Source organism: Jatropha curcas, chromosome 10 (genome assembly GCF_041381405.1).
Source record: "Jatropha curcas cultivar XTBG-Jc1 chromosome 10, XTBG_Jcur_1.0, whole genome shotgun sequence".
In the NCBI taxonomy this organism is placed as follows: domain Eukaryota; kingdom Viridiplantae; phylum Streptophyta; class Magnoliopsida; order Malpighiales; family Euphorbiaceae; genus Jatropha; species Jatropha curcas.
In genome coordinates this window covers 26,825,998-26,852,670 of record NC_143160.1, presented here as the reverse complement: position 1 = coordinate 26,852,670, position 26,673 = coordinate 26,825,998, and the positions used below count along the sequence as shown (strand labels likewise).

At 32.1% G+C, this 26,673-nt stretch overlaps 3 protein-coding genes and 1 long non-coding RNA gene across 4 annotated transcripts; 3 read left to right on the top strand and 1 right to left on the bottom strand.

The window, feature by feature from the left end:
* The first annotated feature begins 11,809 nt into the window (after positions 1-11,809).
* Positions 11,810-13,474, top strand: LOC105636641 (protein THYLAKOID ASSEMBLY 8, chloroplastic). Its single transcript, XM_037638916.2, has 2 exons — positions 11,810-12,283; positions 12,742-13,474. The coding sequence occupies exons 1-2, from the start codon at positions 11,915-11,917 to the stop codon at positions 13,162-13,164; spliced, it is 792 nt and encodes a 263-aa protein (XP_037494844.2). The 5' UTR covers positions 11,810-11,914; the 3' UTR covers positions 13,165-13,474.
* Positions 13,475-15,000: 1,526 nt separating this feature from the next.
* Positions 15,001-16,318, bottom strand: EXPA20 (expansin A20). The gene is made up of 3 exons (XM_012219898.4): positions 16,180-16,318; positions 15,725-16,043; positions 15,001-15,551 (listed from the first exon to the last, which is right to left on the bottom strand). The coding sequence occupies exons 1-3, from the start codon at positions 16,316-16,318 to the stop codon at positions 15,248-15,250; spliced, it is 762 nt and encodes a 253-aa protein (XP_012075288.1). The 3' UTR covers positions 15,001-15,247.
* Positions 15,271-16,404, top strand: LOC149493381 (uncharacterized). Its single transcript, XR_016318502.1, has 2 exons — positions 15,271-15,411; positions 15,774-16,404. It is a non-coding gene; the product is annotated as an uncharacterized LOC149493381 (long non-coding RNA).
* Positions 16,405-20,423: 4,019 nt separating this feature from the next.
* LOC149493380 (uncharacterized) lies at positions 20,424-23,381 on the top strand. The gene is made up of 3 exons (XM_089715559.1): positions 20,424-20,930; positions 21,133-21,441; positions 23,066-23,381. The coding sequence occupies exons 2-3, from the start codon at positions 21,304-21,306 to the stop codon at positions 23,165-23,167; spliced, it is 240 nt and encodes a 79-aa protein (XP_089571685.1). The 5' UTR covers positions 20,424-20,930; positions 21,133-21,303; the 3' UTR covers positions 23,168-23,381.
* Positions 23,382-26,673: the final 3,292 nt, after the last annotated feature.

The window sequence follows — 26,673 nt, the reverse complement described above, 5'->3', positions numbered from 1 at the left end:
CAATATAAAAGAAAAAGATAAATTAATTATGTGATTGAATGTGAAGAACGTAATGTTAATTGGATAGGTCAAATTACCTAAAACAGTATAGAATAATGTTAACATAATAAAGAAGCGTGTAAAATTTCCTTTGGAGAAATTAGTGTGAAGGGTAAAATTTTAGTGTTTGTAGTAGAATTACAAGTGGCTAGTGAAAATTGGGTAGAAGTTTGGATTTAACATTTGATTAATATGGAAAAAAATTGATAAGGTGAAAGTTTAGTTTGTAATAAATTTATTAGGCATTATATAATTAAGATCCTAGCACATGTAGGATACTTAAAGAGCTAGTCTAAGTTCATAAATCTATTATAATAAAATGAATGTAGAAGATGATGAATGACTTTAAATCACAAATGGGGAATGAATGGGGAAAGGAACGTAGATGCTGTAGGAAAACTTACTAACTTAAGGGAATTTGATGTATCTAGGTAGGGAGTTAACGTAGAAATGACTAATACTATTTATTAATCTAAGTTAAGTATAAGCAACTTATATAAAACCTGCTTTAAAGAATTAAGTACGCAAGTAGATTGAGGTGCTAAATGAAATAAATATTTTAATAGCATTTGGAAAGGGATAAAGGTCAAAGATAACTTATAATAATTAAGTAGAGATTGAAAAATCAGAATAAGGGAATCTAAGAAGCAATGACTTTAGGATGGAATTAAATTTTGTGTAGAATGATGGTTTTACGATTCATGTATCCATAATTAAACTCTTTTATGGATAAGACTTAAATGAGGTTGGGTACACTAAGGAGATATGAAGGATAAAAGAAAGATTAAAATGAATCAAAAGGCTAAAGAATTTGGATAAGACTAGGGGATGTTAAATCGTAGACAAGCCGATGATGATCATATGGTCAATTATTCAGATGTAAGAAATATACATATATAAAAAAAAATGATGATAAAATAAATAACTAAATAAATAAAGACAAAATAATAATATAAATATAAATCATTACTGAAAATAACTTTTGGGAAAATTTAAGGTGTGGACCAATCTACTTGAGAGGCTAATAATAGCGAAAGGAATAGTAATGATGGAGATTAGAGTATTCTTGGTTTAAGAGGATCATTTAGCGATGAAATATGTAACAATAAATTGGAATTAGATGATTTGAGGATTGTCCTCGTGGAGATAGACAATTCATTTTTGTTAAATACAAAAGGGTTTTTAGAAAATACACTGAGTAATGATTTTCAAACTTTATGAAAATATTTTATATTACCATTGATATTGGTTTTTAAAGGAAATGAAAGTGAAATGCAAATTTCTATGAAAAGAATTTCAAAGTTATATGTGAGTGACATGCTGATGCTTTTAAAAGTGAAAAAGGAAAGCTATTTTAAAATTTTTAAATAGTCAGTTACCCATAGAATGGTCAAGCTAGTCGGTAGTTGCTAACTCATTAGTCGAATTTTGGATTAAACGATGAACTAACAAATCAAATGGATGGAATATAATGTGTATTGAGAATATTAATAAAGGAGAATGTGGAAATTACTTACAAACTCTTAGTTAGTACACTCAACTGATGAAATTCACATTATGAGACAGCTAGTGTTGTAGACTATTAATATAAATGAATTTATTGAAATAGAACCTAATATCTCGTTGATACGTAGAGATAGATACATTAGAATTGAAATTTGAAGTATTATGCCTCTTAGATTATAATGAATTGTGACACAGTAGAGCTAGAGGGACTCGATATTTAAATTTAAACACGCAGCAATTAATCTCTTCAGACTCTTCGATAAATATTAAAATTTATTTATTTAAATCCTGACAGGATAGTTGTCGGTAAAGAAAAAAGAATATTCGACGTTGACCCTTCTGTGAGACAATGCTTTGACTTAAATTGATCAGGGGGCTATCTGAAAATGATAACAGTAATAGATGTAAACAAGCCATAAATGTATTAAACAATTAAACTTCAAGAGGAAAGTTCGAAAATAGTTGTTAAATTAGTGAAATGTGCAGGTATTAGTTGATATTAGTTGAGGTTAAGATAATAACACCAGGTGGCCTTGTGCTAACCTGAGAAACTAGAGTCGATAAGATTGAATGGATAAATTTAAGGACATTATAAATGCCTTGCTAGGCATAAATAAGAAAGGATGAGATAGATAAATTGATACTATATATTACAACTTGGAAAAAAAAAATAAAATAAAATCAAACAATTAGCTTATGTATTATAAGTATGAATTAGGGTCTTACTATTATTTCATAATTCATGTATGAACTGAACCTTCATACGGAAACGAATAAATTATTTAGTTGACGCAGAGTTGGGTGAATGAAATTGAGTTAGTGATGTCGGCTTAAATGATGTGATATTGGAATTGTAAGACAGCGTTAGGTCGGGACTTAAGAACTGTTATTGAAAGAATAAATATTAGATTGAAACAATAGTGATCGGATAAGCTGTGGAAAATCATGCTTCGTAGTATAAAGAAACTAAGTGAAAGGAATACCTAATAAGTATGCTTCAATATCCTTAAGATGAATGAAGGCACCATAAGCGAAATGAGAGGTTATTATGAAAGTCAACTTTTAATGATAAATGATAAGATAATTTAAGGAATAAGTGTTAGACGTAAGGACGACGATTAAATAGAAAGTGTGGAGATTCCTATAGCATCGGCTAGGTGGTACTATATAGCTTGAACGAAATTTTATTCTACATATTATGATTAGCGGTACAAGTACAATCAGAGTACCCCACTCACTTCGTTTCCTTGACCTGTATTTCGCTCTTGAGCTGTCTCCTTGGTATTGGAAGCAATTTCATATAACTTTAAAATTTCCCATGCATCCATTCTTATTCTTTCACACTAGATTCAATTCGAGGACGAATTGTCATAAGGGGGGGAGATTGTAATACCCCGAATTTTTATTTTCAAAACTTTAGAATTTTTATTAAATCAAAAATCCGATTTTTTTTAATATAGTATGGGTTGTGAAGACCTAGCATTTCTAACTTGAGCCCAAATTTGAATTGGGCCCAAGCCCAAAAATAGAATGTTCGGAAATTTCAATGAAATAAAATGGAACTCTACGATATAAACTAATTATCCTAAATTTATTGTTATTATTATTTGTTGTACTATTAGAAAGTAAATTGAAGAGATGTTTTATGACCCAACTAAATAATTAAATAAATTAAACCGGACCTAAAAATCAATTAAATGTGTCAAAACCACACGAATGATCGGAAAACCAAGCGAAAAACTCAAAAACCAAATGAAATGAGACCAACTCACTGAATCGGACCGAACCGGTTCGAATCGAACCGACCCAGGTCCTAGTGCCGGTCCGGCCCTGTCACGACCCGATTCCATGGGCCGGACCGGCACTAGGGCCCAGGTAAGCTTAAGGCCCCCGAGGCCCGTAGTCAGCCTGAAACACTAGAATCTATTATCTCGGTATAAATTTCAACATTCAGCCCATATGATTATGAAAAATAAACCTCAATATTTTATTATTTCTCGGCCCAAATTTATCTCCTACAGCATTCCATAATTCGGGCCCAATTTACAACACATCACATTCTAATATGGGCTTACAGGATTAATTTGTCTATGTTAATACACGACTAAATATATGTAAATCTTACAACTGCAGAGTCACTGATTCTTTGGTATACATAGTTTGGTATACACATAATTACATAGTAAAATAATTATGGAACTAGGAAAAATTTCTCTATTGCCCTGCGCCGAAGAAACATAGCCTAAATCGAATTAAAGAAAAACTTACTTCCTGAAAAATCAAACAAGACATGTGAGTTTTCTAAGGAGTAATAATTATTGCACAACACACGCAGTCACACAAATATGTAAACATTTCAATCTAGTCATCCGACTAGTTATATGCTCACGCAGCCAGTCACACAAGTGGCACATACCAGCACTCACACGTAATGTCACCTTCAAGTAATCAAGCAAGTGGTAATTAGTCAGTGGCACCACCTGAAACCCCAACGAGCCGTCCTCACACATGGCTCGCCCTCTCGTACATGTGCACCAGGGAGCCGATCCCCCATACGGCCAACTGGTCTAATCCTCACTGACCAGTCCTCTCATTGTTTTTCCACTCTCTCGTTTCTTTTCCATATCAACAGGAGGCAACCCGGTGGTCTCCATCCAATCTAGATCATCAAGTGCTCACAACAGGAGGCCACCCTGCGGGCTACAATCAAATCTAGATTATCAGGTGCGCAACAACAAGAAGCCATCCTGTAAATCCCCATATAATCTATATCATCAGGTGCACAAGGGGGCGCCGATCTCCCATTTTCCCGGCCGACGGTCAAGTATCATATCGTATTCAGGATCCATATCACAGACCGTCCTCACAAACCCATGGTGGTCCACTTCATCCCAATTCCACACAAACAAAGCATAGCATTTTCACAACACAATTAATCAAACATTGCAATCAAATGCAGACATATTGATCAGTTGAACATCGTAATGCAATGCACAATTGGACATCCATTCTCAAATGCAATTAAATAATTAAACAAATACTATTAACAATAAACAACAACAATAAAATAAATGATAATAATAAACAATAACAATGAAAATAATTAAATACTTAAATAATTAAATGAATAATAAAGATAATAAATAAATAATTAGAGCACTCCATTTATTATGCATTAGGTTATAAAATTAATCTAAATAAACTTTTTTAATTATTTTATTAATTAAAACTAGTTTAAGTTCTAACGAAATTTCGGCAGCACCTCCCCTAAAAATTGGACTATCTACCTGCTCAAATATCGCAATATTATATATATTTATCAATCAATGTACACAGCCCATCCGTCGGGCAATCAACAATTTAAGTCCCATCCTCCTTTCAGTACAAGTATGTCAACGTTCACTAAATAAATCTACAAATTATAATAACCTCCAACATGTTCCAATGATTTTATTAATTGTCCTCTAACTAATTATCAAATAAATGTACACTTTATAAATAAAACTTGCATCGATAAGTTAAATTCTAAACTAGCCACTAAAAATCAATGCTAACCTAAATAAAAATTCAATATATATATGTATATTTCTACGTTAGTATATTTAAAAGGGCACCCGTTACCTGAAATAGCTGCTGCCCACCAAGAGAAATAGCTTCAATTTGACTTAAACTTATACACAGTAAACAAACTAACTCATTTCCCATCAAAATTTAAACTTAACAACAACATATAATTCATATCAAAGCAAAAACTCAAGGGAAAAGCTGAAATGGCCGCTGCCATCCAAAGTTTCTAACTTCTTTCGCCAAAACCTGCTGTAAACTAAATAATTGATTCATATAGGTAAGACTTCAGTTTATAGTTCAATTAAAGCTTCATTTTCCTCCATTTTGGCATACCTCTACCATTTCCATTTTAATTAAAGCAAATCCATGATCAAATTGTTTATCTAGCAAGAATAATATTATCGAGCACTAACTGTCCTTAGCTCAAGTATTGGTAATATAATTGTTGTAAAATTTATGCTATGCTTATACTTAGGAATTTTACTAAATTTATACATTATATTATAGCTAGCAATGTCTCTTAAATTTCTAAGTTAACATGTATAGATAATAGCTAGATTTCTCATTCCTAGACCAAAACTGTTAACCATAATAACCCACTCAACTTCATCAAGAAACTCAAATAATAATTCCTAAGTAGCTATGCTTATATAATTCCTGAGCAAAACACAGGTAGTAGCTAGAAATGTACATTCCTATACCCATATTATTTAATTCATGATACCCCTTAAATAAAATTTGAAGGATCTATAAACATATTATAAATGGTTAGAAATTAATTACCTAGTTAAACAATTAGCGTCGGAAAAATGAATTTTCCGGTTAGGATGACCGGAAACAGCTCCAGCTATCTACATTTGCCCCCTGCCGGAGTTGAGAAAGACAGTAGCCGGTGGAGTCGCCAAAGGTGTTAAAAGGTGTAACCAGCCAGCCCTTGACTGGTTTCGCCGGAAATAGCAAAGAAGATCGGCGAGTCGACTGTCCCGATCGCCTAAGACCGCATCTCGCAGCTCCTTAGTTTGCTGCGCTAGCCGGAACGAGAAGGAGAGAGAACGGCGGGAAAGAGAGCTAGAGCTTCACCGTCGACTAGAGAGAGATTGGAGTTGACCGTTTGCACTCGAGTCGCCGGAAAAATCAGAGAGAGTTGCAATGCAACTTCCCGATCGAACGAATCGCAGGCTTCCTGCGACAGCCGCGCTAGCCTGAGACAACAGAGGTGAGGGAGAAAAAGAACGGCACGGGGAACGGCGGCGGGAGGCGATGGGAACGGCGCTGGCTTCAGGTGACCGGAAAAAGCGAAAGGAAAGCGGGAGGGGTGGAGGTCGGCGCTGCTGGAAGAAGAAGAAAAGAAAAAAAAAGAAAAGAAAAGAAAGGAGAATTCTAAAGCTTCTAGACCATTTCGGTTCGATTCGAACCGGTTTGGTCTAATTCTATGATTTGGCTCAATTTGTTTGGTTTTCGAGTTTTTCGCTTGGTTTTCGAAAAATCGAATTGGTTTACGGGTCCAGTTTAGCAATAATAAAATACTAGCTGGTATAATCTCATTGGTTGAAATAAAAAATTTAGTTTTTAAATGAAAATTCTACGAAATTAAATTTTCGGGTCGTTTCAGGCCCACGGAAATGGGTCGTGACAAAATCACACGTAAATAATATAATTATGAATTATTTTACGACTGAGTAATTTAAATTCTAAATCTCTCAGGCTGTATTAGAATCAATCCAATGATGACGTAACTCATAACTTGAAAAATCAAGAAGTTATATTCTCAACACTCCTCCTTAACATCTAGATGAAACACCAAAAAAATCTTTTCTTAAAAAATATACTCCTCCTGAGTTTCAGCACCCACAATTTGTGCTTGTTCATTGTTTTGATCATTCTTCTTGGTTTTGCACACTTTTATAACATGACCTATTTGTTTGTAAATTCTGCAAATAACATTAGGTCTATTTGTCCAAGTGCGTATTTTATCTTATTGCCTCTTGTATTTTGTCCAAGAAATGCACCTTCAATAACTGCAACATGGACTTTATCTCTCAAAGCTCTTTTTTATTCTTAAGCTTCAACAACACGCAACAATTCATTCTGCGTGAGAAATCAAAATGAGATCTTTATATTATTTTAGAGAAGAGATATTATATTCAAATCTCTCTGGAAGTGTCATAAGAACTTTTTCAACAATTCTACTATCGAGAAAATCTCCACCAAGAAATCTAATATTGTTAACAAAAGAAAAAATTATGTCAGAATACTAAGTAATAGTTTCATTGTCCTACATGGATAAGAATCTGTTTAAAATTTGGATATGTCTAATTCTATCACTCCTTGATACTCCACTTTAAGCTTATCCCAAGATTGCTTTGCTATTTAGCACGTCATGATTTTTGGAAAAAAATTGATTGCAACACAATTTTGGATAAGGGTTTTGGCTTTGTATCTTTTGGTTTTCTCATTTGTGTGGGCTTTAATTTGAGCAAGAGTAGGATTGTTAGGAAGAGGTGCTACTGGCATCTCTTTAGGAACAACTTCCCAAAGATCATATGCTTGAAGATATGATTATATTTCACTGACAAACTTAGATAGTTTTCACCAACAAAGATTTGAGGAGTATTTAAAGAAAGATTTTGTCCTCATCATTTTTAACAAAATAAGATTTAAAAGAAAGTTATTTATTTTGAAATGGTTTTGATTTCTTACTCAAAGTCTTTTAAGAATAATAATTTAAAGGGTGAAAAGGGTTTAAAATATTGAAAGAGTTTAAAGGTTAAAATGCACAACAAAAAACTAAAGAAGAAACAAGCAAAGAGGAAGGAGAGAACATAGTGGCTACTCGATTTTGTTTGAATTCGAACAAGCATATTTAGAAAGAAAAAATAACAAATCAATCATAACAAGAAAATTTGACAACTATCATAATCATTTTTTTTTAAATTTTTGGGAAACTAGAATAACATTCAAAAATTAAAAACATTTGAATAATTCAAATTTGAAGTTGGATGTTATTATTCCCAATAGATTTGCGTCAAAAAAATTTAGGCCAAATACATAGTTTGCCCGTTGAACTTTCGCAATTTAATCTTAGGACATCCTCTACTTTATGAGCACCAGTTATGCACATGAATTTAAAAATTTTACACCAATAAAACACCTATTCACGTTTTTCCACACTAATAACCGCGCGTATATTATAAAAAAGCTGAGTAGGATAATTAAATAAAAATGGAACCCATCTCACTTACACATAGGCAATTTTAAAAGAAAAAAAATGGCGATGGTTTTGTTGTTTTCTTATCCTCGACAAAGCTTTCTCTCTCTAACTGATAACCCTTTCGTGGGTCGCCACCAAACTCCATCCATCACGGAGTCGGACTCAGCGATGGAGATGAATGCAACAGCAGAATCGAAAGCGATGCATTCGAGATCGAGAGAGGACAGCTTTGATGACATGATTGATAGGGCTTTTGGAGTTCAACGACACCAACCAAAATGAATGTTTGTACTAGATCTGAGTCTCTTTCTTTCTGTTTATATTTGCATATGCATTTTGTTTTCAGGTTCTGGGGCTCCATTTCTGTTATCGCTGGGAGAAGGGTTTTTCCAGTTTGTGGATCAATTCAATCTAATTTTTTGTTTGCAATTAATGAAACAGAGCATTCCCAGAAAAATTAAAGAAAAACAGAGCATTCCAGAAATCTCTGTTTTCAATTACACATCTTTATTTTCACTGAGATATTGCTGAAGAATCATCAGTTATGAAGTGGCTTTGGTCCTTTAAAAATTGTTTGATGAGTCTGTAAGCTTTGCTCGATCCTTTACAAACTTTAGCAGAGAAATGCCACGAAAAGTGGGAACAAAAGTTTTTTGCTTTCCCATGTTCTTCGCTTGGCAGTTTGTGGACATTGCAAAAACTTGAAAATTGATTTTTTTTTTTTTTTTTTTTTTTTTTGAAAAGAAACTACAAGAATAATTATTAATAAAAGAAATGTGAGCTTTGGACTTTGATTAACATACATGCTCTGAGTTTCTTTCCTTATGCTCGTTGATAGAAGATGGGTTGAAATTTGACTAACTGAAGTTTTTTTTTTTTTTTTTTTTAATTGCTGATGTGTAAATAAAATTAGGTTCCACTTTCATTTACTTCTCTTACCAATTTGATGATTGGATTGCGATTCGACTAAAAGTAAACTTGATTCAACTGTTTTTCATTTTTTATAATTATTTATATAATTTCATAGGAAAACAATTTTATAGCAAGAAAAAAAAGTATCATTTATAGATAAAAAATGGTTCAATATCATAACTAAAATTTACAAAATATCTAAATATATTTATTAAATAAATCTAAGGCCTAATGACTAAAAAAATATAAATTTTGTTCTTTTTAACAATTTTGGTTAATTCTTTTAATTGCTTTTAATTGCTACAATTGATATCGCGAAGTAATTTTTTTTTTAATAATTGTGTCCTCTGTCCATCAACTGTTACTACTGTGCCGATGAGGCTATTAACAGGACATTCGTCATGACATGTCACTTATTGACCTTAAATTTACAAGGTATAATTGTTAAAAGAATTAGCTAAAATTATTAAAAATGCCAAAGTTTAGGGTTTTTTTAAGTCTTTAAGCTAAACTTTGTTAGTTTACCAATTTTAGTTAAGATTATTACATGCACATCAAGTCATAGTCTAGCGGTAAGTGCATGTACAATTTATTAATAGATTCAAGTTTTTTATTAAAATTAATTTCTAATATATATATATATATATATATATATATATATATATATATATATATATATCAATAAATAATTTTATAACTTGTAATATTCAAATTTAATTTAATAAATATAGTTAAATATTTTATAAATTTTAATTATAAATTTTTTATTTTAAATGATATATTTTAATAACTAATGAGAAACAATCAATGTCACGCAAAAAAAAGTTATTTCATTTTAATGATAATTAATTGAAAATAATAATTATATGACACAAAATAAAGGAAAAAAAATTGAAAAGGAGATTATAACTTGAAAATTTGAAAGGTGCTAAACTTTACAATTAGAATATAATAAATTTCAATAACGAAAGATTGATAAAAATTTACATTCATATATAAATTTTTCAAGAAATATTAGTGTAAAGGTATTTTATATTGATCATTCTAAAGAAAAGAACAAGTATGAGTAAAGCAATAATGTTGTTGAAGAGGTTCCTACAAATAATACTATTACTTTTGGAATTAAATCGGATTTAAAATTGATTAATTATACAACATTTGTGTTTTCCTCTCTTACTATGTTGATATTTTAATTGAATTTTTAGATTTTCTTTAAGATTTAATTATTACATGAGTGTTGACAATTTCGAATGACTAAAAAAACTCGTTTTTTTTTTTTTTGAAATTGACTTAAAAAAATCCTGAATTTTGGTCTTTTTAACAATTTTGGCAAATTCTTTTAACAATTATATCTTATAAATTTACAGTCAGCAAGTGACATGTCATAATCAGGGTCCCACTAAAAGCCACATCATCATAGTAGTTAACAGACGGAAGTCACAATTGTTAAGAAAAAATTACTTCGTGGTGTCAATCGTAGCAATTAAAAGAATAGGCCAAAATTATTAAAAAGGTTAAAGTTCAGATTTCTTTTAGTCATTAGGCCTAAATTTAAATATTATAAGTTGTAAAATTATTTATTTACAAATAAATTATATAAATATTTAAAACTAATTTTAATAAAAAGTGAAATATTAAATTGTGCATAGCACAAGCATGCAGTTAGTATATCTATATAATATATAAAACGAGAGTAATTTGTCTCATATGGAAGCCAAGTGTAATTTGCTACTTGGCAATATTTTGGATTATAGAATGATAGATGTTAGAAGAATAAATAGAAAATGAAAAAAATAAAATAAAATGAGAGTAACTTGCCTTATATAAAAGCCAAATGTAAGTAGCACAATTTGTCAATTGGCAATATTTTGGATTATAAAATTACAAATGTTAGAAAAATAAATGAAAAATGAAAAAAAAAAGTTCATGCAAGTAATTTATTAGTTGTGTATATCAATGTGTATTTTCATTCCTCAACATGGATATTAAAAAATAGATATTAAATATATATATATATATATATATATATATAGAGAGAGAGAGAGAGAGAGAGAGAGAGAGAGAGAGATGTATATATATTATTAAAAATAGAACTTTCTCTTTGTAAAGTATGTTGTCAAATTTTTATAAAAATTATCTATTAAGATGAGACGAAAATAAGAATGAAAAATGACACTGTTATAAGTCTTGCTATCATTTGCAAGAATAGTATGTGTATATTTTCTAATGCATATCATACTATGTATAATTTTTACTATTGTATACCTTGCTGAAAGGTTTTACTGGATATTTAAGAAAGCACATATTAATATTGCAACTTTTTCAATATATCTCAATGATACACAATTTTATAATTCATTTCACAATTATTTTATTATTCAATTTTATTATTTTTAAATGATATTATAAAAAATTATCTTATTATTTAATATTATTCTGCGTATCGTGTACATTCTAACACTAATTATATTTGAAAACGGGATAATTTTGCAGGTTTAACCTTTTTCAAATAGCAGGGGTTAATTTCACTGGAGGGAGCTGAAATTGGCGAGTTCACACTTTATGGTGTATAAATATCAATTTGTAACTTTAAAAAACCTTCAACAGGAAAAAAAATATCCAAAGCTTGAGACGCTGAAAAGGCTAATCCAAAAATACAGAAGCAAGAGCAAGAAGAAGATGATATCACCCCCTCTGGTGAATTCATCAGTAAAAACAGCCATTCCATTCCCTAAATTTTTATCAAAATCAAAACCTAAATCATTTGAATTAGAAGGAAGACTGATACTGACAGTGAATGCTAGAGGCAGACAAGACAAGCCTTTGCAGAAAGGGAGGAATGTCAGTATCGAAGCTATTCAATCTGTGCAAGCCTTGAAAAGAGCCTATTACAACGACAACAACAACAACAACAAAAATAGCAGCACCAACGACGGCGACTCCTTGCGTCATGTTTTCCGTTCCAAATTCAGTCGATTGTTGAAGCTTGATATGTTAGCGGTTCTCCGTGAACTCCTCCGCCAGAATCATTGCCTTTTGGCTCTCCAGGTTTTCGACTAAACTTAATCCTTATATTCTTTTAATTTATGATTAATCTCTAATTCGATAGTTATATATTATAATCTATCAAGTCTAGGGATTAACGATCTTATATTTGATTTCAAATCAATGGTATAAAATTTGATTTCTAGGGTATTGGTTTGTTAGATGCTAGTTTTGCTATTTCTCAAATCAAAGGTAAAAACTGCATGAACAGGATCTTTATTTGAAGAATTTTCAGTTTTAGTTATTATTTATATATCCTGCCATTTCTGTACTGGTTTGGTTTTGCCACTTGAAGTGGCATATTTTTCAACTTGTTAAAATCATGAATGACCATGGAATTATTATCAGTAAGGTACTGTATTGTGTATATATTGTCTTCTGCATTTGGATACTCTTTAACCATTTTCTCCTTGTGCCTCTCCTGCGGCGCAATTGCTGTTGCTTGATATTGCCTGGCACAGGTTTTTGAAGATATTCGGAAAGAGTACTGGTATAAGCCCCAGCCCTCTTTGTATAATGATATGATTAAAGTAATGGCTAGTAATGGGCATTTGGAGCAGGTTCAACTTCTTTGCGCATACTTGAAATCAGAAAATAATTTGGTGGTTGAAACTGAGGCATTTGGTGCTCTTTTGACAACGTTGGTAAGTTTTAACCTCACTAGACTGGCAATGGAATGCTATGATTTCATGAAAGCCGTTGGATATGAACCTGATAGGTCTACCTTCAGAACGCTCATCAATGGTTTAGAATCAATTGGTGAATCTAGTGCTTCAGCTATTTTAAGGCAGGATGCCCAAAAATATTATGGTGAATCTTTGGAATTTTTATTGGAGGATGAGGCTGAGGATGAGATGACAGTGAGATGGAGATTAAATGGCTAATTGAATTAATTTATTGTTCCATCCTTGATGATGGATAAAAAGTCACCTCTACATTCCTTCACGTGTAACAACTTTTAATGTATCTCATGGAGTGTCGTTGAACCCCCCCTGAGCTAGTGGGATTTAAGAGAGTCAGTGGGATTGCTTATTGCAATACCTGTTCATGTTGGTGGTGTTTTACACAACAACCTTATGGCTTTTAAATGCTGTAAGCCCTTGCTTCGTTGTAAGCATGTAAATGACTCGTAAGAATCATTGCCACATTTATTCTTTTATGCCATCATTGTTTATAGTGACTATAAGCTTCTAATTTTCCCTGTTAAGGTTGGTTTTAGATTTTTAATCTTTTAATTTGCAGGTAAGAAGAGTGACTTGTATGTTTTTGTTCTTTTGAAAAAATGTGATAATCAATTACGTTTACACCGTGATTTGAAGATGGTTCATTACATGTGATTGGCACTTATTCCTCGTTGGATAAGTAGCCTTGTGTATTCAATAATCTGTCTACTTTTGAGAGTGTAGAGTTTGCTAGATTATTGATCAAGCATGTGAGATGGTTGAAATCACAAACTTAATTTATCCACTAGCTTTACCATATACTTTCCAGAATAACAAAAAGCATCAGGGAACAGCGTCTTCAATAAATATGTACCAATTCAAGATATAAATATAGGCACAAAAACATGTTTGCTGTATGTATTCCTTTTTTTCAGAAATGAAGCTTATGTGTTGGCTTCTTGGCAGCAATAAGGGAAAACAAGCTTTAGAGACCTTAATTAATGATCTAACTTAAGTAATTGTTTTTTTATTTACATTTAACCTGAAAAAAAAAAAGAACATAATAATATAACACGAGAGAGAGATTTTTCTTGTCTACAGTGTGAGGGTTGCAAATGACTTGGGAAGAGGAAATGCTAAAGCTGCAAAATTTTCCATGAAAGTCACATTGAGCACTTCAATGTCCATTGTAATATTCTTTTGGATTCTGTGTTTGGTGTTTGGCCATCAAATTGCTTGCTTATTTAGTAATGAAGAGGAAGTTTCAGAAACTGTTTCAAGCCTCATGTTGTTCTTGCTTTCTCTGTTCTGCTAAACAGTGTCCAGACAGTACTTTCAGGTATGAATTTCGTTCTTTAATTACTTTCTTAATCATACATACAGACATATATATATATATATATATATATATATATATATTTATTTATTTATTTCAAGTGTAAAAGTATTTTATAATTTTATTTTTCAAGCATTGCTGTTGGCGCTGGTAGACAAGATACTGTGGCTTGTGTCAATATTTGCTGCTATTATGTGGTTAGTGTGCCATTAGGATTTCTTCTAGCTTATGTGGCTCACTTGCAAGTAACGGTGAGTGACTTTTTTTTTTTTATTAATAATTTTTCTTATTCTTTGATTTTTTTATCATTTGTTGATAATTTAGAAATTAGAATTTAAATAAAATCTTCAGCACTGCAAAAAAAAAAAAAAAACATTTAATTGAATTATTCAATGGATAGTTTAACGATAAATTTTTTTAGGGATAACAATTTGTCCGACCCTGATCCCAATCCAATCTACGCCTCTTATTCCCTGACGAAGTATTACCATGCCCCGTTGTCATTCCAAGTTTTTTTTTCCCTTTATTATCTCAACATTTCACTTTTTGAAATAAAATGTGAAGTCCCATAACTGAAAATTTCATATGGCCTGGAAAACTGAAGGTAAGTTTGCATTTTTGTATTCCTTTTTTTTTTTTTTTTGGTTCTCTGTGGGTGCGTATAGATTCTTCAAAGTTTTAATAATTACACATGTCTATCAGTTTACTTTTACTAAATAATGTCGGGTAAAGACACAAAACTGGGACCTGCTTTCTTATTTTTCTCAACCTTTCTCTATAACTTTCTCACCCTTTTTGACCAAGGACTGCCTTTATGGCATAGCTAGAATTTTTGAGTTACATAACTAATGGTGGTGTGAACATGACTGGAGATATTCAATACTGCATTACTGCTGCTAAACCCTCCACCAGTGCCTGACATTTTCAGGTTGGTTGCCACATTTCAAATCAAGCTTTGATGCTCTTATGCTAGAATTGTTTGCCCTCAAATGTCTGACCAAATTGCCAATTTGCTGGTGCAACATTGTAAGATGTGAGTGTTCTTCCGCTGCTAGTAGTGACTTCAAAAGAAAGAGGCTGTCCACTAAGGTTGACATTGGATTGCCAATTCTGTCCCCAGTTTCTTGCCATAGGTATCCACCCTGTTTTTGATCCCTTCACTTTCACAGCAACTACTTCACCATCTAAGCCTACATTGGTGATGAGGACTTGATAGAAGTGAGAACTCCCACTCACTGTGAATCTCAGCCCACCTTTTCTCTCACACTTTATCCTGCTCAAAATTTGCATAAATATTAGGATTGAGTTTGGAACTGCACTTCAAGATTGCATTTTGATCTTCTTTTTGCCTTTCTTTTTTCTGAAAAAAAAAAATTGCTTTTGGAAAATCATGGTTTCGGAAAATCTAAAAGAATGTTATTTTGCACATTATTTGTATCCCTATACCTCCTGTATTGGACTGGAATAATATCAGCTTTTCTTTCTGCAATTTCAGCAAATGCTGCCTCAGACATCTCGAAATGTTCTTTGGGGAAATTGCACCAGCCACCATAATCTGATGAAAGCCCGTAATTTGGAGGGCAGAAATCTGTGGCAGTGAGAATGATAGAAGGGCTACCCTGAAGACACCACAGGATATGGTCGACACATCTAACCTCAAAGCAAGCTCCACAGGTACTCCCTTTGTTGAATAACGTGGTACTTAGTCCAGCACTAAACTTACCATAACTGGCTTTATGAAGATCCCCATACCCACAAGCTCCTTCTGTAAGACCAAACAATGCCGTTTAACTGGACCGAAATATACAATGTTTGCCTTTTTATTGCTCTACCAATTAAAACTGAGACTTGTTTATATAACATGAAGCCCATTTACAAGGGCCAGTGGTTAGGAAAGTTACCTATTGTGATTGAGCCATCTTTTTCTTTGGTGTAAGTTGCAGTAGCAGTTTTCCATTCCTCATCAGTGACATTAATGGCAGTAATCTTGCATATTTGTAACATGATCAAGGAGAGAAATATGGCTTTAAGAGCATCCATTAGAGATAATGAGGCCTAGTATAAGTCTAATTTGTACTTGAATTTGATTCTTTTAATGCTTTTTGATCTCTGCCTTTTCTCCTTTAGGAGCTGCTATGGAGTGAACTTTTGTTTAGGAAATGACCTGAATCTCCTTCACTTTGTTGTTTAGGTTAGACATTCCATGGAAGATGGTAGTAGAACATACTATTGAATTTCTCAAAAAAGGGTATTACCCATAGAGACGTTAATTCAAATTGTGGGGACAGGCATCAAACACAAGATTGAGAGACTGATAATTATTAATGAAGACTAAAAAAGAAGAAGTAGGTGAGAGCATTTCGGCTAATATGTCTTAAGAGGAAGCATGACTGAAGGGTTAAAGCTTTTCCATCTTGTGGCAGACAAGACATATATAGCGGAAAGCCTTGGAATGAGAAATAGAATAGAAAACTTTTGTAAGATTAGGGTGTGAACTGTGAACTCTTTTGTTTTGTTTGTTCTTCTGGCTCTTCTTTTAAGAAGAAAGAAGAAGAAACTTAAGAGCTATAGGACCCACAGGCACTGGAAAGGAAAGTCATTACATTTACACTAGCGCGAGGCTCTAGGGGTTCATTTATAGATACCAAATTATTACTTTTACTAATTTTTTCCGGTTTATAGGAAAAACTAAATTCGATTGAATTAAAATATTATTTATAATTGGTTCAGTAGATTCATCAAGAGTTTGCTAGCCTTTCTTTTTTATATATAAAAGGAAAATGATATTTAAAAAAAAAAAAAAAAAATCAAATCCAAACATTTTGATAGTTTTCTGTGCGGAGACCACAAAGAGATGCATGCAATGAATGTCTAGTCATTCCATTTCCATTTTCACAAAAATTCTGCATTTTCTTTTTCTCGTGTTGCTTCACAATTTTTTCGCAATCTAAGAAAATTATTTATACATAAATTCTATTTAATTACTTCAAATTTTGATTTCAGTTAACTTCATATCATCCTGAACTACAACTTACATGGTATGTATTAATTTCGTTAGTGATATCTGAACTTAAAGGGTGTTCTATTTAAAAGTACTCTCATCACTCTGCGCTTTCTAGACTTCATTGCTATTTAAAAATACTCCCACTTGTATTTGTGTAAAAATAAAATATCTTTGGTTGATTTTGCTAAATTTGGACACCGGAATGCCATATGGTATAATACATAGGCTTTTTTATTTTGACAAAATTAACACACTAAGCTTGCAATATTTAAAAATATTAAAATAATTAAAATAATTATTTTAAGATTTTCTTCTTTAAAAAAAAAGGAGAAAATGAAAAGATAATAAGGCTGTGGCAAAATTGGGACAATAAAATTTAAAAAATAATATTCATGTAAAAAGGCAAAAAGAAATATAAAAAGAACGGTAGTACACTGAAAAATAATTAAAGTATTTTGTTATTACACAAGTTGGAGTATTTTTAAATTATTATTGAAGCTTGTACGCAATAAATTGCTCACTCTTTAAATTCAGCTACCACTAGTGACATTGATTTTAACATAGAGCATATATAGATTATCAATAGACTATGAGGAGCCAAACATATGAAGGAGAAAGAAAGGCAATCCAAGTTGGAGGGATAATATTAAATGTTTTATTATTTTTTTATTTTCATAATTATGTTATAAAAAATTTATATTTGATTTATAAATGTAAATGTTAGATATTATACACTTTTTAAAAAAATAAAATATATGCTAAATAAAATATATGTGTTAAATGCATAAATGTTTTAGAAAATCTATATAATATATAAAAGTGGAGAAGTCTATCTTAAATGACATGCAAGTGTAACTCTCTCAAATTGTCAAGTGTATGGAGAGAAATTATTTAACATAGTTGTAAGAAAACAAGTTGTAATGACAGCATTTACAAAAAGATAAGTTGTTTTATATTTTCAGATAAAGGCATATAAAAGAAAGAAAATAAAACTAAATTAATATTAATGAGCAAAAACTATTTTATTTGGAAATAAGAAAGAAATATAAGAGAAGAATTTCGATAATTTTCTCTTCAAATTAAAAGGAAAATAAAAAAACTATAACACTAAATTTGTAGGAAAAATTAATTTAATTTTCTTTTATATCCAAAAAAAATAAGTAACATATTTTTCCGAAATAAAATTTAGTTCATTCTTATTTTTTTCTTAAATTTAGTTCCGAAAATGTCAATTATCAACGAATTGGACATGCCTAATGTTTTTATTCCTTGTTCATAAGTTTTTTAATCCAATAAACTTTTCCTCCAATTTAAATTATGCTTTGACGAAAATTGATTATTGCAAAAATTGGCTTCTAATCTCAATTCTTTATTCTAAGCATTTTCTTTTCTCTATTAACTTTATTTTTCTTTTATATTCAAAAACAAAAAAAAGTAACATAAATTTTTTCCCAAAAAAATCTAATTCCTTCTTATTCTTTCTGATCATTCGTTAATAAAAAAAAAAGACACAAAAATAAATTTTAAAAAAACACTTAATTTTTTCTTGGTAATACTTAATTTTTTCTTGGTAATAAAAAAACTTTGATTGATTAATTTGGTGTATGGAGTAGTCTTATATACCAGAAGTTAGGTTATACGGATACGAGATACGAAAATGTACGCTATATGATAATTTTTAAAATAATAGGACATCCACAAGCTTAGGACACAATATACTAAATAAGTATAATATATTAATATTTCAAATAAATAAATAATTATTTATAATAAATCATAAACATAAAATAAAAATACTTAATATCTTATTTTAATATAATTAGTTAAATTCTCAAAATTATTATCACTATTGAAAAATATATTAATAGAGTGTGTATCTTTTTATGCATGACACTGCTCTTTAGGTTCAGGTTTTGACTCATGAATATTGTCATGGTTGCTCTTTTCCTTCGATCCTGCGAGGTTATGACTCTTGTACTTGGAAGGAGATTGTTCGTAGTTTCCAGCAGCTTCAGTCTCATGTTTCTTGGCTGGTAGGGGGTGGTCAACAAATCAATTTATGGTATGATTCTTGGTTACCTATGGGTCCTTTGGTGGATTTGGTAGGGTCTATTTTTGGGGGTAAGGAGCATCTTAGGGTCTGTTTTTGCCTATGGGTAGGATCTTATTCATAACGGTTCTTGGGATCTTTAAGTGTTACGTATTTGTCTTTCTGATGATATTAAGTACTTAATTTATGCAGTTCTTCTTCCTTTGATTGCTTTTGTTCATGATTCCATCTTGTGAAATTTTTCTTTTAATGGTGAGTTTTCTGTTAAAGCAGCCTATTTATCTTTATTATTGTAGGAGATGCATGTTGGTATTGATTTTGTTTCTTTCTCATAGATTTGGTTTGTTGATGGTTTGCCTAAATTTAGACATTTGCTTTGGCTAATTTTGCATAGCCGCTTGCCGACTAATTTTTTACAGTTTCAAAGAGGTATGACTCTTTCTAGTCTATGTAGTTTATGTTCTATGGATAAGGAGCCTCTATTGTATCTTTTTCGCGATTGTGTTGGAGTGCAGGCATGGGGACAGCAGTGAAGTTTGCCTCCTAATTCTTTTGGCGTGGATGATATCGTGATGTGGCTGCGTTTAAATTTATCCTTGCACATGCCTTTGGTATCTCCTCACATCATTTATTTTTAGCTGCCATTTGGTGGATTTGAAAAGCGAGGAACTTGTATGTTTTTCAGAATGAACTTATTGATGTTTCTGCTTTAAATCGTTGTGTTTTTAAAGTAGCTTTGGATATGATGAATTTTTCTACTCCTGTTGGTTCGGCTAGAGTTAGTAGGCAGTTTTGTATGGCTTCGGTTAAAGCTCAAGAGGATTGGGTGAATTTAAATTGTGATGGCAGTAGTGAAACAACTCAAATTTTTATTTTCAATGATTTTTCAATTTAATTTAATAAACCGATAGCCTGGAAATCTGTCCAATTATTTAGATACAAATTCATAATTTGTACAGGGATAAACCGAACTCAAGAACCGTTGACAAATCAAAAATTAAACGAAAACCAAGATTTGGGCTGAATCGAACCGGAATCGAACCAGCCCAAACCATCTAGAAACAATTTCATCTTTTATCTCCACGCTCACCCTCACACCCTCTGCGCCTCCAGTCCACTAGCGACACCCTACTGACGCCACCTCCTTCTCCTTCATCTCCTCCTTCCTTCTTTCTTTTCTTTCTTTTCTTTCCTTCTTCCTCTCCTTGCGTCTGGCTCTGGGCGGGACACAAGCTGAGGCGAGCAGCAGAGTCGCACGTCACCGCCACTCCGCCACCGCCCTTGCTGCAGCTCGACATCGCAGCAGCTCCGCCAGCAGCTCCTCTTCATCCTCGGCCAGATCGCGCAGCGCAGCACAGCTTCCCTGTCCGATCGAAGCTCCTCCAGCTCGTTGCGCCACCACTGACGCCTTGCAGCCGCGCCACAGCTCCGCCGCTGCTCCAGCGAGCCTCCGACCACCAGGAACGGGTCTGTTAAGCTTCATCGCGCCTCCCTCTGCCACTGTCAGTCGACTACGGCCACCAGCCTCCACCTGCTCTCCGATCCGGCACGCGTGAATCCCCGATCTAGTGAAATTCGACAAAAAAATTATATTTTGGGTAATTTTAGTTAATTTAATTTGAATGAATTTATTTAATTAAATTAATTTTAGTAATCTTGATTAGTTAATTTGATTTATCAATTTTGGTTAGTTAAATTAATTTAATAAATTGTTAGGAAATTATGATTTATGGAATTAAAGAAAAATGTATGAATTAATGTTGATAAACGTGACAATAACCCAGTCTTATATTCCATCAGCGGAGGAAACGGAACATGCCAAACGACAACGTTTTCAACTAGCGTGCACTTCCTCCTAGCTCTACTTCTAGGTTACAATTTGCTTTTCTCTTTCGTGGAAAGAGCAGTCCACAATCACTCAAACAGACTCCATAGCTGAAGGGAAACTCGCACAGAAGAGAGAGAACAAATATGGTAGGGGCATTCTGGGGAACAAGAGTAATGGAGATAGTGAAGAAGCACGACTCGGGAGGTCTAGTGTGGAAAAGAATAAAACTCACTACTACCCGGAAAGCCAACGCCAAGAAGCGACTCCTTAGGGTCTGGCAGGTATCTTTCTATCTTTCAACCAATTATTTATTAGAAATTGCATTTTTTACTTATCTATTGCCAGGTTCGTTTTTGGTATAACTTTAAGCTTTATGCAATTGTAAGATAGCTATTGTTAGGCATTCAATTACTAATGTGTTTGGTGTCTTTAACAATTGTGGTCAAGGGTAAATTTTTAGGGGAAAATTTTTCTGGGTGTTGGGTTTTATGCTCAGATTGGTACTTTGTCATTAAACTTCAGGATTGAAGTGGGAATAATGGTTTTTTTTTTTTTCTCTGTGTACTTGTATTATGCCCTCTTGTTGACAATCACTGACGGTCACAGTCACAGTGAGTGTGTTGTGATAGGATAGGCATTTTGTATGGGTAGTTAGCGTTTCTCATGCTTTGGTCTAGAAAGCTTTTTTTTTTTAGGTGAATATCCCGTTGCCACGTTGTCTGAGAAAACTTCTGGATTCTATATATATTTTCCATGGATTCTTCATACTTTTACATTTTCCTTCATAATGTAGCCTTTCCTTCCTTTTGTACTTCAGTTTTTCTTTGTAGTTTTACTAAAAACTATGCATTAAAGTTGTTTAAGGTAAAGGAAAAATAGTTGAGAGGTCATTTTGTATTCATGCTTCGCATGCTCAGTTGCGTGGATTGCCTTGGCAATTCCAGGTTTTGCCAAGATTAAGTTTTGTCCTTGAGTGATATACAAACTCATGATGATAATGGGTGAACTTTTGCTTTGCTCCATTATTGTATTTTGGCTTTTGGATGGAGAGAAATAGATGGGCCAGTAGGTGGAACTTCTCAGTGTAGTTATTACTGTTGTATTTGTTGTAGGGGACGGTATATATATTTTTCATGTTCATTGTTGTATTCAATTTTGTGGATTAACTATATTGTGGCTTTTTGTACATGTGATGCATCCTTTGTGTGCTCTTTCAAAAATTTCCTTTATATAACAGTAAAATAGAGATTTTCTTTGTATAAAAAGTAAAATAGAGTAAAATGGAGATTTATGGAGGACATGGAGATCCAAGAAGGACTATGCTTTCAAGCCTTTGGCTTTGTGTTATATTTTCTCATTTATGCCCATTAGTTTGATACATCTATCTTGATAATGTTTATCAATGAAAATTTCAAAGTGTAATTGTGGGTGTTAAAGGAGCCAGATCTTTCAAGTTCAAAGCTGGGTGGAGGTTATTGTAAATATACTAAATTTTTAAAGTAAGTTGGAAAAATGATTTTCGTGATTGTATAACAAAAGTTGAAAAAAATTGCAGTTCTTCTTCTGTGTTTTTAGATCCAACTTGGTATGGATTCTGGATTTTTTAGCTGTGTTTTATTTATTATTGTCTTACTTCAATTTTGTTTCTCTCAAGGTTAATAGTTTTGTTAAGATGTTTTTAGTGTAGTCAGAGCCTCCATTTCAACAATTGAACCTTGACTTTCTCAAAGCTGTTTTATTTCAGAACTATTACTTTCACTTTTTTCAGACAAAAAAAGCACTGCAATATTACTGAATTTTTTTTATATTATCCCTTTGGTTAAATATTGATGGATGTCTTCTGGTCTTTCTAATATATTTTTTTAAGCATCATTCATATCTTGTGCTTCTCTCATTCTCTTGTAGAATGAAGCTGTCTTGAGGGCGTGTGCTGAACCACCACCTTCAATAACTAAGGCTGATGTGGCTGGAGTTGTTGAGAAAGATGGCGTCGACACCCAAACTTAACCTGCAAAATGAGTGAGAATCATAATCTAGGATGTCTTTTGATTGCAAATTTGAAGCCAGTTTTTGTGTCTGTCTGGTATTATTTATGTTTTAGTCTCTGATTTTAGTTCATATATCACACCAGTGTAAAATTGTTTCTAGATTTGTAAGATTATTTTTATCAAAGTTGGATTTTTAGTTTTTTGCACTTGAATACAAAGTTATGTTACCTTTTTGCGTGTTGTTGTCATGTGAGGTCTGGACCATGGCATTATTCTTATGTTGCTTGCTTTCTTGCTTAATATTCCTTTTAGATCACTTCTAACTTCTCTTTACATGCAAAAAGAGTTGTTTGGGAGACTTGTGCAAACCTTGAGGTCTCAAATGTAGTTAAAATAAGGCATGCTCTCCCTTTTGTTGTTTAGATGTTGGATTTAGTGTACCAGATGACAATAAAGTTTATTTGCAGAATGTAACTTGACGAAAATATTTTGAAAACATTTTGCGACTTGCAAATGGAAACTTTTTAGGGATGATATTGATGACATTTTCCAGAATCCTTGTGACGTTCTATCAGCTCTTATTCTTTGACCCAAGACTGAACTTGTACTTGTGTGGCCACGCCCGTGGGTTTTCATAGTCTTACTGGTGGTTCGGATGTGTTAAGTGCTATTAATAAACATCTTATGGGAACTAAACGGCGAAAGACTAATTAATAACTCTTAAGACTTCCCGTCAATTAGGTTTTGTTTGACAATAATTTTTTAAATAACTCCTGTCAAAATATTAAATATTATTTTTTCATAGTGTTTGGTAATATAATGTTTAAATTGGTTTTCATTGATTAAGATAGTATTTTATGAAAAGTTATTCAAACAGAATTTTTATCGTTTTATAAAAAGCTACAAACAGGTAATAGCTAAACGGTATTAAAATAGCTAATAGCTAGTAAAAATAGCTAATTTTGCCGATTTTGTTTGACAATAATTTTTTAAATAACTCCTGTCAAAATATTAAATATTATTTTTTCATAGTGTTTGGTAATATAATGTTTAAATTGGTTTTCATTGATTAAGATAGTATTTTATGAAAAGTTATTCAAACAGAATTTTTATCGTTTTATAAAAAGCTACAAACAGGTAATAGCTAAACGGTATTAAAATAGCTAATAGCTAATAAAAATAGCTAATTTTGCCGAATAAATGCTTAATATTGAAGATGAATCATAACCAAGTCAATCAAAAAATGAGTTTGCAAGAAATTGTTACTTTTTTATTCTTTTGTTTGAATAAAAAAAGTTATTGTTTTAATTGTTTCAATGTATGGAGCAGACTTATACGCGGGATGTAGGTAAATATTTTCTAAACTAATAAGCCTTTTAGTTGCACCTAGTTGTAATAAGGTTGTGAGTGCGGATTATTCTCTATGCACTAGCTTTTTATAAAACAATAAAAATTCTGTTTGAATAATTTTTCATAAAATGTTACCTTAATCTCTGAAAATTAATTTAAACATTATGTTACCAAATACTATGAAAAAATAGTATTTAATATTTTGACAAGAGTTATTTAAAAAATTATTGTCAAACAAAACCTAAGTATCAGGAAGTCTTAAGAGTTATTAATTAGCCTTTTGCCGTTAAGTTCCCATAACATGTTGATTACTAGCACTTAACACATCTGAACCACCAGTTAGACTATGAAAACCCACGGGCCGTGGCCACACAAGTACAAGTTCAGTCTTGGGTCAAAGAATAAGAGCTGATAGAACCTCACAAGGATTCTGAAAATGTCATCAATATCATCCCTAAAAAGTTTCCATTTGCAAGTCGCAAAATGTTTTCAAAATATTTTCGTAAGTTACATTCTGCAAATAAACTTTATTGTCATCTGGTACACTAAATCCAACATGTAAACAACAAAAGGGAAAGCATGCCTTATTTTAACTACATTTGAGACCTCAAGGTTGGCACAAGTCTCCCAAACAACTCCTTTTGCATGTAAAGAAAAGTTAGAAGTGATCTAAAAGGAATATTAAGCAAGAAAGCAAGCAACATAAGAATAATGTCATGGTCCAGACCTCACATGACAACAACATGCAAAAGTGTAACATAACTTTGTATTCGAGTGCGAAAAACTAAAAATCCAACTTTGATAAAAATAATCTTACAAATCTAGAAACAATTTTACACTGGTGTGATATATGAACTAAAATCAGAGCCTAAAACATAAATAATACCAGACAGACATAAAAACTGGCTTCAAATTTGCAATCAAAAGACATCCTTGATTATGATTCTCATTCATTTTGTAGTTTAAGTTTGGGTGTCGATGCCATCTTTCTCAGCAACTCTAGCCACATCAGCCTCAGTTTTTGAAGGTGTTGGTTCAGCACACGCCCTCAAGACATCTTCATTCTACAAGAGAATGAGAGAAGCACAAGATATGAATGATGCTTAAAAAATTATATTAGAAAGACCAGAAGACATCCATCAATATTTAACCAAAGGAATAATATAAAAAAAATTCAGTCATATTGCAGTGGTTTTTTTGTCTGAAAAAGTGGAAGTAATAGTTCTGAAATAAAATAGCTTTGAGAAAGTCAAGGTTCAATTGTTGAAATGGAGGCTCTGACTACACTAAAAACATCTTAACAAAACTATTAACCTTGAGAGAAAAAAAAATTGAAGTAAGACGATAATAAATGAAACACAGCTAAAAAATCCAGAATCCATACCAAGTTGGTTCTAAAAACACAGAAGAAGAACTGCAATTTTTTTTCAACTTTTGTTATACAATCACGAAAATCATTTTTCCACCTTACTTTAAAAATTTAGTATATTTACAATAACCTACACCCAGCTTTGAACTTGAAAGATCTGGCTCCTTTAACACCCACAATTACACTTTCAAATTTTTATTGATAAACATTATCAAGATAGATGTATCAAACTAATGGGCATGAGTGAGAAAATATAACACAAAGCCAAAGGCTTGAAAGCATAGTCCTTCTTGGAATTCCATGTCCTCCATAATTCTCCATTTTACTCTATTTTACTTTTTATACAAAGAAAATCTCTGTTTTACCGTTATATAAAGGAAATTTTTGAAAGAGCACGCAAAGGACGCATCACATGTACAAAAAGCCACAATATAGTTAATCCACAAAATTTAATATAACAATGAACATGAAAAATATATATACCTTGAATCCAACAATGAACATGAAAAATATAAATACCGTCCCCTACAGCAAATACAACAGTAGTAACTACACTGAGAAGTTACCCCTGTTGGCCCATCTATTTCTCTCCATCCAAAAGCCAAAATACAGTAATGGAGCAAGGCAAAAGTTCACCCATTATCATCACGAGTTTGTATATCACTCAAGGACAAAACTTAATCTTGGCAAAACCTGGAATTGCCAAGGCAATCCATGCAACTGAGCATCCATAGACCCTCACAATGCAAAGCATGAATACAAAATGACGTCTCAACCATTTTTCCTTTACCTTAAACAACTTTAAT